The sequence below is a fragment of the Nannobrachium achirus genome (assembly GCF_963921795.1).
Source record: "Nannobrachium achirus genome assembly, chromosome: 21".
Classification (NCBI taxonomy): Eukaryota; Metazoa; Chordata; class Actinopteri; order Myctophiformes; family Myctophidae; genus Nannobrachium; species Nannobrachium achirus.
In genome coordinates this window covers 41,463,257-41,479,923 of record NC_137828.1, presented here as the reverse complement: position 1 = coordinate 41,479,923, position 16,667 = coordinate 41,463,257, and the positions used below count along the sequence as shown (strand labels likewise).

Sequence of the window (16,667 nt, the reverse complement as noted above, 5' to 3'; positions counted from 1 at the left end):
TGGTGAATGCTAGCCTGGTGAATGTTAACCTGGTGAATGCTACTACGCCTAAACCAAACCCTAACCCTTACCCTAACCTCAGTAAAACTATGCCTAAACCTATCCCTAAAACCTAACCACAATCCTAACCCTAACCCTTAGTCGGACTAATGGGACGTCGAAATATCGAGATTTTACCACATTAGACAGCAAGGCCCAAATAAGCAACTACACTTTTATAGAAACAAGCACCCTCCCCCCAAAAAAAAACACAACCCGCAACTACAAATATTTCCATGCATCAACCTCCCTGAAAAACAAGCCCAAAGTCGAGACACGGCAACGCTCCTCAAACTGCAGACACAATGTATTTGTGAGGAAAACGGAGAGAGAGAGAGAGAGACACTTGGTATAGGGTCATTGGGGGTGTGTTGTGGGGAGCACACGGCATGGAATAAGAGAGTTGCTAGGCTGGCCTAAGCCTCCCCACACACTGCCATGGATCAGTATGTACCGCCTTTCCTCCCTCTCTCTGCCCGGGCCGATGTAACTCACTGGAGTGGCAAATTACACCAGACCTACAGCTGTAGCCCCGACATTATGATTAATTTGATCAGTAATTTCTCCTGTTTTTCATTTTAATCGCCGCGACCATTCTGCTGTGGCAGGTCTTTCAGATCTAATTAAGATCAATTCCGGTGCAACAGACTTGGCTGGTGAGCGGCGCCCGTCCCCACCCCTCGTCCCCCCGCCCACCACATCAAATCCCTGAGCTCTCTGGGCGTGGAGAAAAACCCACACAGCTCTAATCAATCAACTTCCAGTCTAAATCCAGCGGGCTCCCACAATCAGCCCATTAACACACTTAAGCAAATTTCCTAATCTCTCCCCCCTGCCTATTTGTCATCACCGCATTGGATATTTCAGACGGGCCACAGGCTTGCAGTACCGCGCCTGCATGGTGACTGTGTGTGTGTGTGTGTGTGTGTGTGTGTGTGTGTGTGTGTGTGTGTGTGTGTGTGTGTGTGTGTGTGTGTGTGTGTGTGTGTGTGTGTGATTCTTATTCTATTTCAGCCAAATTAGCTGGAGTAATCGGACTTGGGAACCCGCGACTCAAAGGCAAAACAATTCACATTGTACTCTAATTCTAGTCTAATAGCCAATTAATGTGTTTTGTCTCCCAGAATTATAACTAGGGGGGGGATTAAACTACATTAAGGATGTAGTGACTATGGCTGTGTTGTGTTGGCTTTGTCCTCGAATCCCCTAAGGGGAGGCAGTTGTGTTAATTGGGAGGTTAATTTCAACATAATAACATGTTCTCTCTCGCTGGGTTTTTCCTCCATTTAGTCAACTATTAGTTGAATGGCTGAGTGGCGCTGGTTGTGTGAGCCAATGAGAGACTGAATGAGAGAGTGTCACAGTGTATTATAACGAGGGTTATTATATGACGGGACTTCCTGCTGGGTAAAGCATAGTGCTTGCTTAGGAATACTTAACACTGCTTTCAGCTTAAACCAGGGGTCTTCAAAGTTTTTCAGGCCAAGGATCCCTTAGCTGAGGAGAGAAGCATGTGTGTTTTCAGACATTTAACGACTTAGACCTGCAATACTTAAACCTGCAATACTTGAACTGTAAACTTCACCATTGACTTGGTACTTGGTGTGCTCTATTTTTCCCTGTGCACCAAACCTATTCACCAAAAATAGCCGATCTACAAGCTCACAACGACTCTGCAGCACACAATTAAAGTACCCTATAACTACAAAGATTTGGTGGCCCCCCTGCGTGATGATTTAAAAAAAATATTTTAAACCAGCGATTGAAAACAAAGTGTTTATGAAGAGGTAATAAAATCAAGTGTAAAGTCCGCCAAAAACCTAGCCTTGTGAACCAGACTCTCCTTTCGGAAGGCAGGAGGAGTCTAGTTTACTAGCCTAGGCTGTATTGCAACCGGTAGGTAGAGGGTGAAATAGCGACATCTACTGGGCCAGTAATAGGAACTACATGCTGGAAGAGAGCTTAAATTCCAGCACCTGGGTTTTGCCCCTTGGTGTGGACTCATCATGACAATGGAATTTAATGTACTGTATGTAAACAATATATTTGGGTTTATCTCTCTGATTAGGCAAGTGGCACCCAGACTCTTCCTGGTTGTGAACCTCTGTACCAAATGATAACCAGCGAAAGAAGGCTCTGTAGATTTTGGTGGCTGAAAATCCAATCAGTTGACAATAAATGGCAGGCGCCATAGGCGGAGGCGATGGTAAGGCCCAAATCCTATTGCTGCCGAGGGGCCAGAGCCTGACCTTGGGAGAGAGCCTCTGATTCGGTGACATGGGCAGATTGGGCACATTCTCCCTCTGACCCAGCAAAACTAAACCTTTTACATCTGTCCTCCTCCACAGTGCACAGCAGAACGCACGCACGTGTGAACGCACAGACACACACACAAAAGCATGCACGCACACGCTTCCCTTAATCCCATTTGATGAGCCAATAACTTAATGATGCCTGATTTGGCCCCTTCACCTCCCAGCCCCCATCTCAGTCCCCATTCATTATAACCGCTCAGCTTTTCTTTAGCAAAGACAATCTATATAAAGCAATAAAGGGTCTCAGTTTGGTCAGTAGCATAGAGGAGGCCACATCTGAGATATCCCCCCCCCCCCCCCCCCCCCCCCCGCCCCTTCTTCTGTCCGTTGTTTTTGCCCGGGGGACGTCATATTCACAGATTCTTGGAATATGTATCAAAGTAATGGTTTCCCGGAAATATCGCAAATTGAACAAGACGCAAGACGGTCGTCTGATCGCAGTGTGTATCTGATCAAAACAGCTATCTGTCATCTGGAAAATATCAGGGACTTTGTGCTGTTGGCCCCACTATGCAAGAGGCTGAGTTTGTGAGTCTGTATTTAAGCGCTGGTCAGTGCGGATGTCGTCTCCCATTGCTGGTGACTAGTGGACAGTTGGTGTCATTTGGTTGTGGAAGTGGCGCCAGTGAAACCGGCTAGCTGGCCTTTGGAGGCCGTTACAAATCCTGAGGCTGTTTTTTTTTCCTGCTGAGGCTCACGTGGGCCGCAGTGATGGAGGAAGTACTCCCATGTTTTACTTAAGTAAAAATATGAATGCCATATTGTAGAAACAGTCTGTTACAAGTACAAGTTTAGTATTCAAAATGTACTTGAGTATTGGCATCAAAATACACTGAAAGTACCAAAAGTTCTCATCATACATAAGGTTCCATTTTACAAGTTTTCAAAAGTAAAAATATCCTTTGAAAATAGCAGATCTACAAGATCTGCTATTTTCAAATAGCCAAAGTATATAGGGCTGAAGTGGTTGGTGTATGTTTGTAACAATAATCTAAATCTAGGAAGTAACTAATTATCATTTTCAATTAATTGTAGTGGAGTAAAAAGTACAATATTTACCTCTGAGATGTAGTGGAGTAGGAGTAAAAGTATTGCACATCGGAAAAGTAGAAAGTAAAGAACACATCAAAATGGTACGGTGTAGTACTTGAGTACATGTACTTAGATACACACCACTGGGGGGTTGTTGGTGGAGGAGGAAACAAATAGCCCAACTCATCCTGGCCATAAAGAAGGTTGCACCACAACCCAATAAGAGCCTGACGCTGATGAATGTGACCGGGGACAGGGAGGCGACCCTGGCCAGTCTCCACCAGAAATGAAACCACAGGGATATAAAATAGGTTATTATCGTCGCACGGGTGACAGCCGAACTGGACGGAACACTGTGGGGGAGATAGATGGACAGACAAACTGACAAAAAAAATGAATTTGAGGGGGAAGAGCCGCCTCCCCCCCAAAAAAAGAAAAGAAAAAAGCAGTATGATTTTGCCGATGATAAGTACGTGGAGAGAGATAACCTCACTGGATCGCCAGCGAGAGGGCGGCCAGGTTTCATGTGCATAAGCACGTCTAAATGCATATTCTAATAGCTCGGCGTGGACAAGAAGAGCTCCTGAAAATGATTTAAAACGCTCCCCACTTGATCAAGATCAAGGGCTGACGGATGATCAAATACACAGGGTCTTGCTGCTGCTTGAGGTTTTATCTCAAGGTTGACCCTAGCTGTGCTCAGCGACATAATCACACTATTGAGAGATACACACGCTGCTGCTTGACTTTTTAACATCACAGATACACTCATTTACGCATGCAGCACGCACACAGGCATTTGCACAAAAAACAGTAGGATATATGCACATCAGCCAATGGAGAGAAATTGGGTCTCTTCTCACTTCACTTCCTTCACAGGTGTGACCAATAATACCAATGAAGACTGTTCCATTCTGGTCAAACAGAGTCAGGGTGCTGATATTGTGCATGTTGGCTCAATGGAAACACTCTGCTACACCAGTGGGTCTCAAAGTGTCCTTGAGGGAGTTCCCCCCTTATGGGTCTGTAACTCTGAGAGTGGAATGGAACCAAATGATTTGGTTCCATTTGTACACTCTCAGAGTTATGGCAGTCCTTGAAATCCAAAAAGGTGTGTAACTCTGAGAGTGTACATTTGTACATGTACACTCTCAGAGTTACGGGGTCCTTGAAATAAAAGGTTTGAGAACCACTGTGCTTGCATGTTCTCCCCGTGTCTCCTAGGGTACATACCCTCACAAAAACATGCAGTAATCCTGGTCTCTATAATGCCTTCCCCTGGCCAGCCGGGGCGCCTGATGGAGGGGAAAGGAACTGGTTGGAATAACGTGTTCCTTCCACGCCCTACGTCCAACCGGGGAAGCTCCCGCTGTCATGCACTGAAGGAAGCATGAGCTCAGTTCGGGGCCCTCCCCAGGTTGGCAGAGGGAGAGCAGAGCCCAGGATTACAGTTTAGGCAATTGGCACTGGGTGAAAATGGGTTACAAAATCGTGGGATAAAACATTTGAGAACCACTGTGCTACATGAAACGTACAACAGCAGCATGCATGCAGAGCGGGAGGGGGGAGCTCTCAAGACTCACCTGCAGTGGCATGGGCGGAGTGACGGGCGAGGGCAGGCTGCGGGCCGGCGATTGGCTGGGCCTGTGAGGCGGAGAGTGCGAAGGTTGGCCGGAGGCAGAGGAGCAGGTGGAGCCCTCGGGAGAGGGGACGGACGACTGCTGCTGCTGCTGCCTGGGTGGAGTCATGTGATGCTGGGGCGGCAGCTGGGTCGACTGGGTGTGGTGGGTCTGTTGGTGGTGGTGATGGTGTTGTTGCTGTTGTTGCTGTTGTTGTTGTTGTTGTTGTTGTTGTTGTTGTTGTTGCTGTTGCTGCTGGTGGTGGTGGTGCTGCTGCAGCTGCTGCAGCTGCTGCAGGTGTTGGAGCTGGGAGTTCAGCGATGAGGTAGCTGTTGGACGGAACGTCAGGGAGATAAGCTGTTAGGATGGGGCCCGGAGCACTTAAATAAGCATTAGCTAAGTTTGGGGCCCTTAGAGGGAGAGCAGCGCCCAGGATTACAGCTTAGGCAATTGGCACGGGTGAAAAATGGGTTACAAAATCGTGGGATAAAAATTTAGATAAAAAAATCACACCAGTGCGAAGTGAGCGGTGCAAACAAGACGGCAGATGTCCTTGATGTGTTTGACATCACCGTCAATATATATATATGATCTGACAAAACTTAATATCACATCTACACAGAGGTCTTGGTGCTCAAGCTATAGGACGACCATTCAACCAAGCCAGAAAGGAGCTGAGTTAGAGAGATTTGGGGCAGAGGAGAGAGACCTGGCCGGCGAGAGAGGAAAGCAATAATGGACAGGTGCTGGGGCCGAGGTCAGGACAGGGACACCCGTGGGGAGAAATGGTTAATCAGGCACCCTATGTGGGGGTGTCCTGTCTGCCCATAGTGGATCTGTCTGTGGGGGTGCTGGGAGAGGAAGCCAAAAGAGGGAAGGCCCGGGAGAGACCAACCAGCCATTAGGACAAGGTGACCATGGTGGAGCCCTGGAGCAGAGGGGAAGCGTGTGGACATCAGGAGAGATAAGTACCCTCTCTTGCCAGTTGGAAAACTACTGCCTCAACTGTTATTAGTTAATCAGTGTAACTGATTATTATGCCTGATTTGTTCTCTGATTCCTCAAGAAAGCTGCCCTCAATGGATTGATTGCCCATGAATTAGGACATTATTATAACCAAAGACCCAAGGACCTTCATATAATCAAAAGGAACAACAACCCTGTTTACTTGTGCTCTTGGTTTGGTTTCTGAACTTTGCTTAGGCTGTTTATTTGTATTTTAAAGTTTCGTTTTTAGTTTTATATTAAATACCTTAGACTCCCACACAATACTGTCAAGCCCTGAAACATGACCTGGTTTGGATCAGACTAGCCAAATTTGCCACGGCATGCAAAACAAATTATTTAAAAAATAAAGTGCTTACTGAAGGCTCACAGGTGCCACCATGCATGTTCCCCATGCGCATCAAGCCCCATCTATCGGTTAAATGTGCTTAGTTTTACCTTATGTCTTTTAGTGCAGCTAAGGCTAAGCACGTTAACCAGGCAGTAAACTGTGTGTCTCTGTCAGAGAATACGAGGCGATTCAGTGAACGTCCTGCTGTGAGGACGTAGGTGAGGCATGCCCGAGTATTGTTATGCAAAGCAGCCAGGTAGGGGGATTGAAGTGTTGACCGCGCCGTCAACACATCTTGACGGCGTGCGTGCACGCGTGTATGAGGGGCGCGTGCGTGCAGCTTGAAAAGAGAGAGGGGTTGTGGAAAGAAAGGGGACGTCGTCCCTCTGCACTCCTGCGGCACCTCACCCCTGGGGCCAGGGGTAGGCAAGGCAACCTTAGGCACAGGTGCCGACATTGGCAAAGGGGATGGTGATCATTGGCACACTGGCATGAGTGTGAGAGGGAGGTTTTTTCTTTTAAATTAAAATGTTCAAATAAAAGGTTGGTTTAGTCCCCTCACATCTATATTCAAATTACATCCTGCACATAAGTTTACAGGTACATGAATTCAAACTCCTCCTAACTTGGGGTTATTGCTCTATTGTCTAATGTCTGACCATTACATCCAGATGTGAAAGAAAATGTTTCTAAAGAAGAAAGTTTTTGTAAATGGACAATCAAAATCAGTTGGAAATATTTCATTTTGATGTAGTATCATAACGTATTGGCACACTGACTATGAAGAAAAATGAAAACATGCATGGCACTTCATGTCAAAAAGGTTGCCGACCACTGGGATAGGGTGACCAATGACCATTATATTCATCTCCTCCAACCGGGGAAATCAATGCACACTTTTTTTTATCGTGTACACACGCCCGGCCCATCCATGCGCGTTCACAGCACGCACGTGCACATGTACATGTACACGCGCCATAGGTGTTGCAGCAAACAGGCAATGACTGACTGACATTCAGTACATCATCAACATTTTGTTGTGGTCATATTAGTGTTTTAGAGATATTTGTCGGGACAATTTTTTTTAGTGCATGTTGAAAGTGTTTTAGAAATATTTGGCTGGGAATCGTAGTTTGAAATCAGGACAATCCCGGACAAACCGCGACATGTGGTCACCCTATGTTAGGACTCTCACGTCGTGAACACAGTTCTCTCAAACCAACTCTCACACACGACGGATGTGACAACGACAATGGCAACAGTGAAGTGGTAATTGAACACCCCAGAATGGACAGTGCGAGTGTAGCACAGGGTGAGGAGTGGGACATTGATGTAAATTGCATGGTGCCACAATAAAGGGCCTGTATGATTCGAGTCTTCAGCGGCTAGAAGAGAGGATAGTTAGGCCCGCCTGGAGGACAAAGCTATCAAGTTTGAGTGATATAATTGCTCTCCGTGGAGGAGCAAAAGCCTCTCCATTGTCACTCTGGACGAAGAATGTCAGAATATTTTGACTTTAATGGCTCTAAATCTCGTAAGAACAGCAATCCATCTTCTCTGAGAGTCTCGAGAAATTAGCCCCCATTAACTAATTGGATTCAGTAATGGCATGCCATCAGAAGAACTCCATTTCTAGATTTAGATGCTTGTAAAAAAGAATTTACACACTTTTGAAACTGTTATCAGCCACTTAGGGACTGACTACTAGTCTTTAGCACTATTAACCAGCATGGAGCCACATAGCATCTACAATTAAAAGACCATATCAAACTCTGTTCTGGTGTGCTGTGTAGTTATGTAATTCAGCTTTAGAGTAACATTATCTTATATGCAGTTAACTCATTTAATGATAGAATTCAGTGGTGCCATTTCTTTCTCCCCGTGAGACATTTTTGTAAGAATGTTTCAGCACTTCATCTCTTTTAATCTTTTAGCAGGCAGAGTAACACAAAACATTTCGAACATGGAATATCTTCTTCAAACTGACCTTAGCAACTCCTTCAATACAACAGCAGATCTAACCAAATATCTATTATTGACAAAAGGACATAAACATTCTAGTGGGATTTTTCCTTGAGCTTATGGTCTGACGCGGTTTACGAGGCTAGTGTCTGTATATTCACTGGGTTCTTTTTAGATAAGTATGGAACCTCTGAGATGTTTACTCAGTACTTCTGAAAACAATTTACTGCGACTCTAAAACAGTGCTGCACATACAGCACTGTGTGCAGGCTGTGCAGCATGGATTAGCATTTATCAGTAAATATAAAATAGCAAAACTTCAAGGCATACAGTATATACTGTTGAATTTTGCAGAATGTATGCAGAATGCAATGCTCCTTGTTTTTCTTGGCCTCCATTCAGTCACAAAAGTATTTTTCAGTGGTTCAGAATAACAACTTGATAGTGGTATCGGTGATAAAACCATCATTCCCAGGATATATAAACAATAAACATACATAAATACAGTTCAACTTAATAAACACAAATGGATGATTTAAAGCAGCACTTGTAACTGACATTGCTGACATTTTGACATTGAACATCGGTTCAACATTTTTGTCAGATCCAGTATCTAGGTGAGACATTTGACACAATCTGGCAGTACCCAATTATTTCCTGGGGATATATTAGATGATAACAAATCCACATACTTAGTGGTTCAGCAGTCAGTAATGAACATATAAATTCATTCATGTTGCTAAGAAAATTAGACTAGCCTTCAGGCTAAGATGTGTGACGTTTTTCAGTTGAGAATCTGTTGTTTTTGACAAGCAACAGCAAATCATATGACAAAGTGTGAATAATTAGGCTTTATTCATGATGAGTTTGACCACTCTAGTGAAGAACAGACTAAATATTAACAACAACAACAACAACAACAACAACAACAAAATCCCTGCCTGCCAGATAGAAATGAAAGAAAACCAAATTGATCATTGCAGGAGAGTTATTATTGTCATGATGGAAAATACAAATTGGATTAACTGCAAACCGGGAAAGCAACTTGGTCATTTTAGATATTACTTTACTTTTTAAGTTTTTTCAGAAAACTCTTAGACTTTAGAACAGTGGTTTAGAACAGTGGTTCTCTCAAAAAAATAGCAGATGTAAAAGCTCACAGCACGGCACATCTGCTATTTTTGTATGTTTTGAAAAGTGTTTTAAAAAATATAGGGCCTTTCTGTGTGAAGTTTGCATGTTCTCCCCGTGTCTCCTAGGGTTGATACCCTCACAAAAACATGCAGTAATCCTGGTCTCAATAATGCCTCCCCCTGGCCAGCCGGGGCGCCTGATGGAGGGGAAAGGAACTGGTTGGAATAACGTGTTCCTTCCACGCGCTACGTCCATGCCGGGGAAATCCCCCCTGTCAGGTGAAAAGAAACAACTTGGACTACCCATGCATTGAAGGAAGCATGAGGTCAGTCCGTTGTCTCCCCAGGCACGGCAGAGGGAGAGCAGAGCCCAGGATTACATAGGCAATTGGCACTGGGTGAAAATGGGTTGCAAAATCGTGGGATAAAAATTATATAAAAAAGAAAAAGAAAAGTGTTTTAAACACAAATCTTCTCTTCTGGAGATCCCTGGCACAAATAATTTTCAGATGGGGGTTCCGCGGCTAAATACATCATTTTGGGGGTCCTTGGCACAGAATACATTTAAGTGAAGTAATTTGGAAGACATTTTGAAGAATCGGCCTCAGGTCTTAATAGGTTGGCCATACTAATCCCATTCTCACTGTATGTGAGAAAATCTAAAGAAAAACAACAGGCGAGTTGGTCAGCAGTTCGAGAGATGTCTGGGATGTCTACTGATAATGCTTTGTGAAACGAGGCATAGACAAGGGCCTGTATACAACAGTACATACTGAATCAATGCACTTCAATAATTTAAGCGGGGTTGTCTCATGAAAAATGAATTAAACATCACGGCAGACATGCCTTTGATTAGCATGGTCATTCAGACTTCACGGCGGGCAAAGATGAACATTTGATCAAGATGCCCTCCCCACACACGTCTTCTTCCACACTCTTAAGTACAGTACAGCATCAGAAAGCACAGTGGGAGAAAAGAAAGGCAGAGTCTGGGCCAGTAAACAGTGCACTTTTTAACATTTCTCTACCTCCTGACACATTGACACCTCCCTCATACCCCGTCATGAATTATATATCATCTGCAACACGCAAAGAAGCCAAGAGTCCAATTCTCACTTGAAATGTTGGGGCAAGTTGTCTGGCAAAAGCCCCGAGTCCCTGACAGAGAACCCGGGCTATCTCTTCCCTTTTTCTTTGCACAGTATGCTGCCATGAGAAAACACTGAACCCTGTTTAAAGACAGGGGTGATGGGGATGAAAGAAAAAGACAGTAAAAAAAAACATTAGAATGAAAGAGAGATAGAAATGATATTTCTGTCAGAAAATTATCGAAAACCGGGGCGAGATCAAAGACGATCTGAGAATTTCCTCCAGCGCCGGCCATTAAGGCATAGAAGGAACAAGAGGCACAACAAAAGAATATGAAGCAGAGACGGGAAAACAAATACAGAGGGAATATGGAAGAGGCCCCATGTGGCCTTATTATAAGGCCTACACCGCAGGTAACCATATTCTTTTAACAGCGGTGCTTTATAAATTCTGTCATCTTGTTAGGACTGTCAGGACCACTGACCCTCCTCCCTTCCCCTCTAACTGGGCAACTGGCATTTTAAAAGCTCATTCTTTTTAACTGCAGCTTGTCTGATTGCCTCGGCTGAGCACATAATCCAACGCGGCCATGCTGTCTCGGCTAATTGTTTGTGCTCCTTTCCCTCTGGCAGACACATGACCAAAGGATGAGAGTGCGAGAGGGAGCTTCACTTGTGATGGAGAGAGAGGGCAAAGGGAGATGCCAGGATCTTACAGAGCTAATTGTATCCTTCCACTCCTCTCCCTTGCAGTCAGTGTACCCATGCTTGCTCACCGGTCTTCCCACTCTAATATCATTCCCTGGGGGGCTCCGAGAGAGAGAGGGGGCCCCACTCTGAACGGTTGCTCATGATAATAATAATTGAACTTGAATAATTGGTGTGTAACCTTCTTTAACCTGTTAAAGATCTGAGGCCGATTCTACAAATGCTTTCTAAATAAGTAGGCCTACAGTATACAGTATATATTTATTTTGTCAAGGAACCCCAAAATGATATGCATTGGCTGTACCCACATCCATCTGAAAATGTTTTGTGCCAGGGATTCCCCCCCCCCCCCCCCCCCCCCCCAGGGGGCTGTGTTCCAAAAATAGCAGGTGTAAGAGCTCGCAGAGCGGCAACAAAGTGACACAGAGTGAACTTGTATATCTGATCTTCTAACGTATGTTGCTATACAGTATAGCTCAAATCTAAGATGACACTAAGCAAATGATGAGATGTGAATGAGATGTGAATTGCACTGTGGCATGTCAATTAACATGGCAGCCATCATCTTGGGACCATGACATTTCCCTGGGAGGAGCAGGTTGCACAGAGGTGTCTCAAGGCCATGGACCTGCATGCTTTGAGAACCTGTCCACCACCTGTCTCTCCAGTCTAACCTTCTGGGGGCTTTTGGCTTCATCACAGTTTTGCCACTGTAGAAATCAACTGTTCTATGCTTTGACTGCGACGTCCCCCTGACTTGTTGTGAAGTACCGGAGTACGAATGTGAGACTTGATTGTCAGAGGTCGAAAAGGCTAGGTCAAGCCGGCTCATTTGTCAGACAAACCGCTATTTTTGTTTCCTGCGTGGCTGAGGAGTGAGAGACAAGCACCCAGCACTCTCATTACTAGCGCTATCTCAGTGGTCCCTGGCAGTGCTCACTGCTCCCCCCACCCCCGGCTGATTCTAGCTTGACTTCCTGTTTTTGCCCTAGGAACAAGAGATGAGGAAAAGACGCTCAGTGACCACGGCTATGTGCCATGACACTTTCGGTGGCAAAACTGGCACCAGGCGTTCGGTGAATAAAATTAGTGAGTCTATGAGAGACGGAAGGACAGCTCATGAACAAAAAAATAATTCTGAACGATATGGACCTTTATAAAATACTCAGCTCAGGAATATAAAAGAAGAAATGTCACACATTGTTACTTGCGCCTATATAAAATATGAGGCGCAAGTACTGCGTTCAGTTGAAGGTTTTTGTCTGTGGCACATATTGGAACACTGAAGTATATTATATATAATACTTAAATATAATATATATATATATATATATATATTATATATATAATATATAATATATAATATATATAATACGTAAAACTTGGACATTGAGGTATATATATATAGGAGTTCAGTTGAAGGTTTTTGTCTGTGGCACATATTGGAACACTGAAGTATATTATATATAATACTTAAATATAATATATATATATATATATATTATATATATAATATATAATATATATAATACGTAAAACTTGGACATTGAGGTATATATATATAGGAGTTCAGTTGAAGGTTTTTGTCTGTGGCACATATTGGAACACTGAAGTATATTATATATAATACTTAAATATAATATATATATATATATATATGATATATATAATATATAATATATATAATACGTAAAACTTGGACATTGAGGTATATATATATAGAATATACTATATATATATATAGGATATATATATATATATATATATTTCTGAAGCCAGAGCCATATATACACACATATATACCTGGAGAGGTACTTTCCAAATCTATCCAGACAACCTCTTCGGGTATATATCATCTTTAGAATATACTGTATATATATATATATATATATACAGTATACAGTATAATATAATATATAAACCGGAGAGGATATATACCCGGAGAGGTAGTCTCCGGGTAAATATCCTCTCCGGGTATATCTATATAAACCTGGAGAGGATATATATCTGGAGACTACCTCTCCGGGTATATATATCCATATATACCTGGAGAGGATATATTCCTGGAGACTACCTCTCCAAGTATATATAAATATATATATATATATATATATATATATATATATATATACCTGGAGAGGATATATATCTGGAGACTACCTCTCCAAGTATATATATCCATATATACCTGGAGAGGATATATACCTGGAGAATACCTCTCCAGGTATATATATATATATATATATAATATATATATATATATATATATACCTGGAGAGGATATATACCTGGAGACTATATATATATTTATATATACCTGGAGAGGATATATATCTGGAGACTATCTCTCCAGGTATATATATATATATATATATATATATATATATATATATATATATATATATATATATATATATATATATATATATATATATACATACCTGGAGAGGATATATACCTGGAGACTATATATTTATATATACCTGGAGAGGATATATATCTGGAGAGAATATATACCTTCTCCATGTATAGAGGATATATATCAGAAGACTATCTCTCCGGGTATATCTATATATACCTGGAGAGGATATATACCTGGAGACTACCTCTCCAGGTATATATATCTATATATATATATATATATATATATATATATATATATATATATATATATATAATCTATATATATATATATATATATATATATATAAATATATATATATATATATATATATATATATATATATATATATATATATATATATATACATATATATATATATATACCGGAGAGGATATATATCAGAAGACTATCTCTCTGGGTATATCTATATATATACCTGGAGAGGACGACGCCACCACCAGGCATGCATGCCTAAGTGGTATGCGCCCGGACCAGTAGGCCAGCGGGCGCAATTCTCACTATTTCTACGTGTCATTATTTTGACTAAGGGTTTAGGGTTAGGTTTAGGCATAGTTTGCATAATTTCCAGGCTTGCATAATGCATGAGAACTTTTTCCCTGGTGCTAAGTGCACGTGGTTCTGTGCCGGCCTTGGATCCACATGTGATTTTGACCATGCGTGTTTGATGTGTTTTTGTTTATCTGGTAGATAGATAGATATTTCTTTTTTTTTCTTTTTTTTTTTTTTATATATAAATTTTATTCCACAAATTTCTCACAAAGCCATCAATTCACATACCATGCATACATTACATTGTATCTTCGACATTTGTGCAATAAATCACACTGAGCGAGTAAGTATGTTCATTTCTTAAAAATCTTGAATTGTTCTTCAAGTAAGGTTGGTGCCTTCTTTGTGGTTTTTCTTTTTTTTCCCCCTTTTCCCCAGCTACTCTATACCCCTACCCCCCGAAGCTAAAGAGAGAAAGAGAAAGAGAAAGAGGAAAGATAAGAAAAAAAGAGAAAAGAAAAGAGTTAAGAGAAATTAGAGAGAGTAAAGGAAGTAAAGAAACCAGCATGTTAACTCAACCTCGAGTGACGCTTTATGTGTTGAGATCCAAAATAAAATAATAATTTGTAGTTCACACCTTTGGTTCAAGTGGGATGACAGTAAAAAATATATTAATCGTTACTCCAAGGAGATATTTTGAAGGCTGTCGAAGTAGGAGATAAGAGGTTGCCAATGTGTATAAAAGTGTCCTGCAAAACCCCGGACTGCAAATTTAATTTTTTCTAGTTTCAAAAATGACATCAGGTCCTGCAGCCAAGAAGTGTTTGAAGGCGGTAGACGGTTTTTCCACATAAGGAGGATTCGACGACGAGCGATTAAAGAGGCAAATAAGATTATGTTTCTTTGTCTAGTGTTTATTCTGGTTCCCTCTTCAGGGACACCAAAAATGGCAATACGAGGTGATGGATCCACATTTAGTCCCAAATTTCCCTTCAGGGATTAATAAAGAACGCTATATATCATCTCATATTTGTCTCATTATTTATCAGCTGTGTAGAATTGTACATATGACTCACTGTATACAGCAAATTACAGGGGACCATACATTAGGCCTACCTATGTTCCCCAGGTTCTATGTTCCCCACTTTCTTACCACCTAAACCTACCCCTACCCCTAACCCTAACCCTAATTTAACCTGTGGGGAACATAGAACCTGGGGAACATAGGGTGGACCCCAATTACAGTACTAAAGAAGTTTAAGTATTTAAAAAAAGCTATTGATTCCCTTGGGTTCCCTTGGTTAAGCCTATAGAAAAAATCTAAACCCTCAAAAATTGAGTTAACTGGTTTCGGCCGGACAGACGATATATACTGTACAGTACAATGTACAGTATAAAGCTCAGGTGTATGCTTCTTTAAAGGAGTAATAAATAATACTAAGCATTTCATAACAAACCTTGAGACGCCTGCATTGATGTTGAGTCTGCGACACCTCAAACTCCAGAGTGCTCATTCACTGTAACTCTCACAGTGTAAAAACGACACTGGTGTAAGATGAGTTAAAACCTACATTAATTAATTGATTACATTCAGTCACTAGATGCAAGTAACTTCGTTTATTCGGTCTAAAAGTGACAGAATAAACTAAATTCCAGGCATTTAGTGACTATGCACTTCAATAAAGCTATAGAGTCAGACTTTGGTGCAAAGCACAGATGGTGTTTGACTATAAGTCTCCAGTGTTTTTCTTATTTTGGGACAGTGTAGAAATTTTTTTTCAACTACAGTTACAGGTTGTTCTTTCACCGTCTTTGGCATGGCTGGAGAGGGCAGTAAATTAAGGCTGCAATCAGGCGTAATCACAGAAATTTGAGTTTTCCCTGTCAGGAGTTAATGAAAATGTCCAGTGTTACTCCAACCCAGTGTTTTTAAAAGCACCATCCTAGTCTGAACAACCCGTCATTTCCTCCTAACAAGCAGAGGTAAGAGGAGGGACATACTACATTTAATCAAGTACTGTACTTAAAGGAGAATTTTGGTGAAAAGGTGGTGACCTTCCTACCTTTAAAAGTATGTTACCATATTGGACATGGATGATGGACACAATCAAGGTGATATTTATTTGGGGTAAATGGACAACATCCACTCAAGACCTAGCCTCGTAAACAAGCCTCCTCCAGAAATCTACATTTTCATTTGCTTTGAAAGCAAATAAGGTAATTGTAGATTTCCTGGAGAGGCTGGTTCAAGAGGCTACTCAAGACCCAGAGATGGTTTCAAATGCTGCCAAGCTAACCAGCTCCATGTTAAAAAAAATAATAATAATAATTGCAGAACATTCAAAATGGTCATCCTGTAAAACCAACCATCCAATAATAAATTGTTATTTATATACTTTTTTACTTTGGAATAGGTAATGTTCTCCAGGGGCCACAAGAAAGCTCTGCTAGGACCAAATTTGGCCCACGGGCCACCAGTTGAATAACACTGCTCTATTCATAACATGCTACTGGCTTGTAG

At 41.8% G+C, this 16,667-nt stretch overlaps 1 protein-coding gene across 1 annotated transcript in view; it reads right to left on the bottom strand.

Annotated features, from left to right (window-relative positions):
- The window catches only part of pou6f2 (POU class 6 homeobox 2), a gene marked incomplete at both ends in the record, with an annotated part of 129,410 nt that overhangs the window by 58,332 nt on the left and 54,411 nt on the right, over positions 1 to 16,667 (bottom strand). The window contains one exon of the mRNA XM_080751779.1: positions 4,970 to 5,334. Coding sequence (XP_080607905.1) covers positions 4,970 to 5,334 — 365 coding nt within the window. The remainder of the gene's footprint in view (positions 1 to 4,969; positions 5,335 to 16,667) is intronic.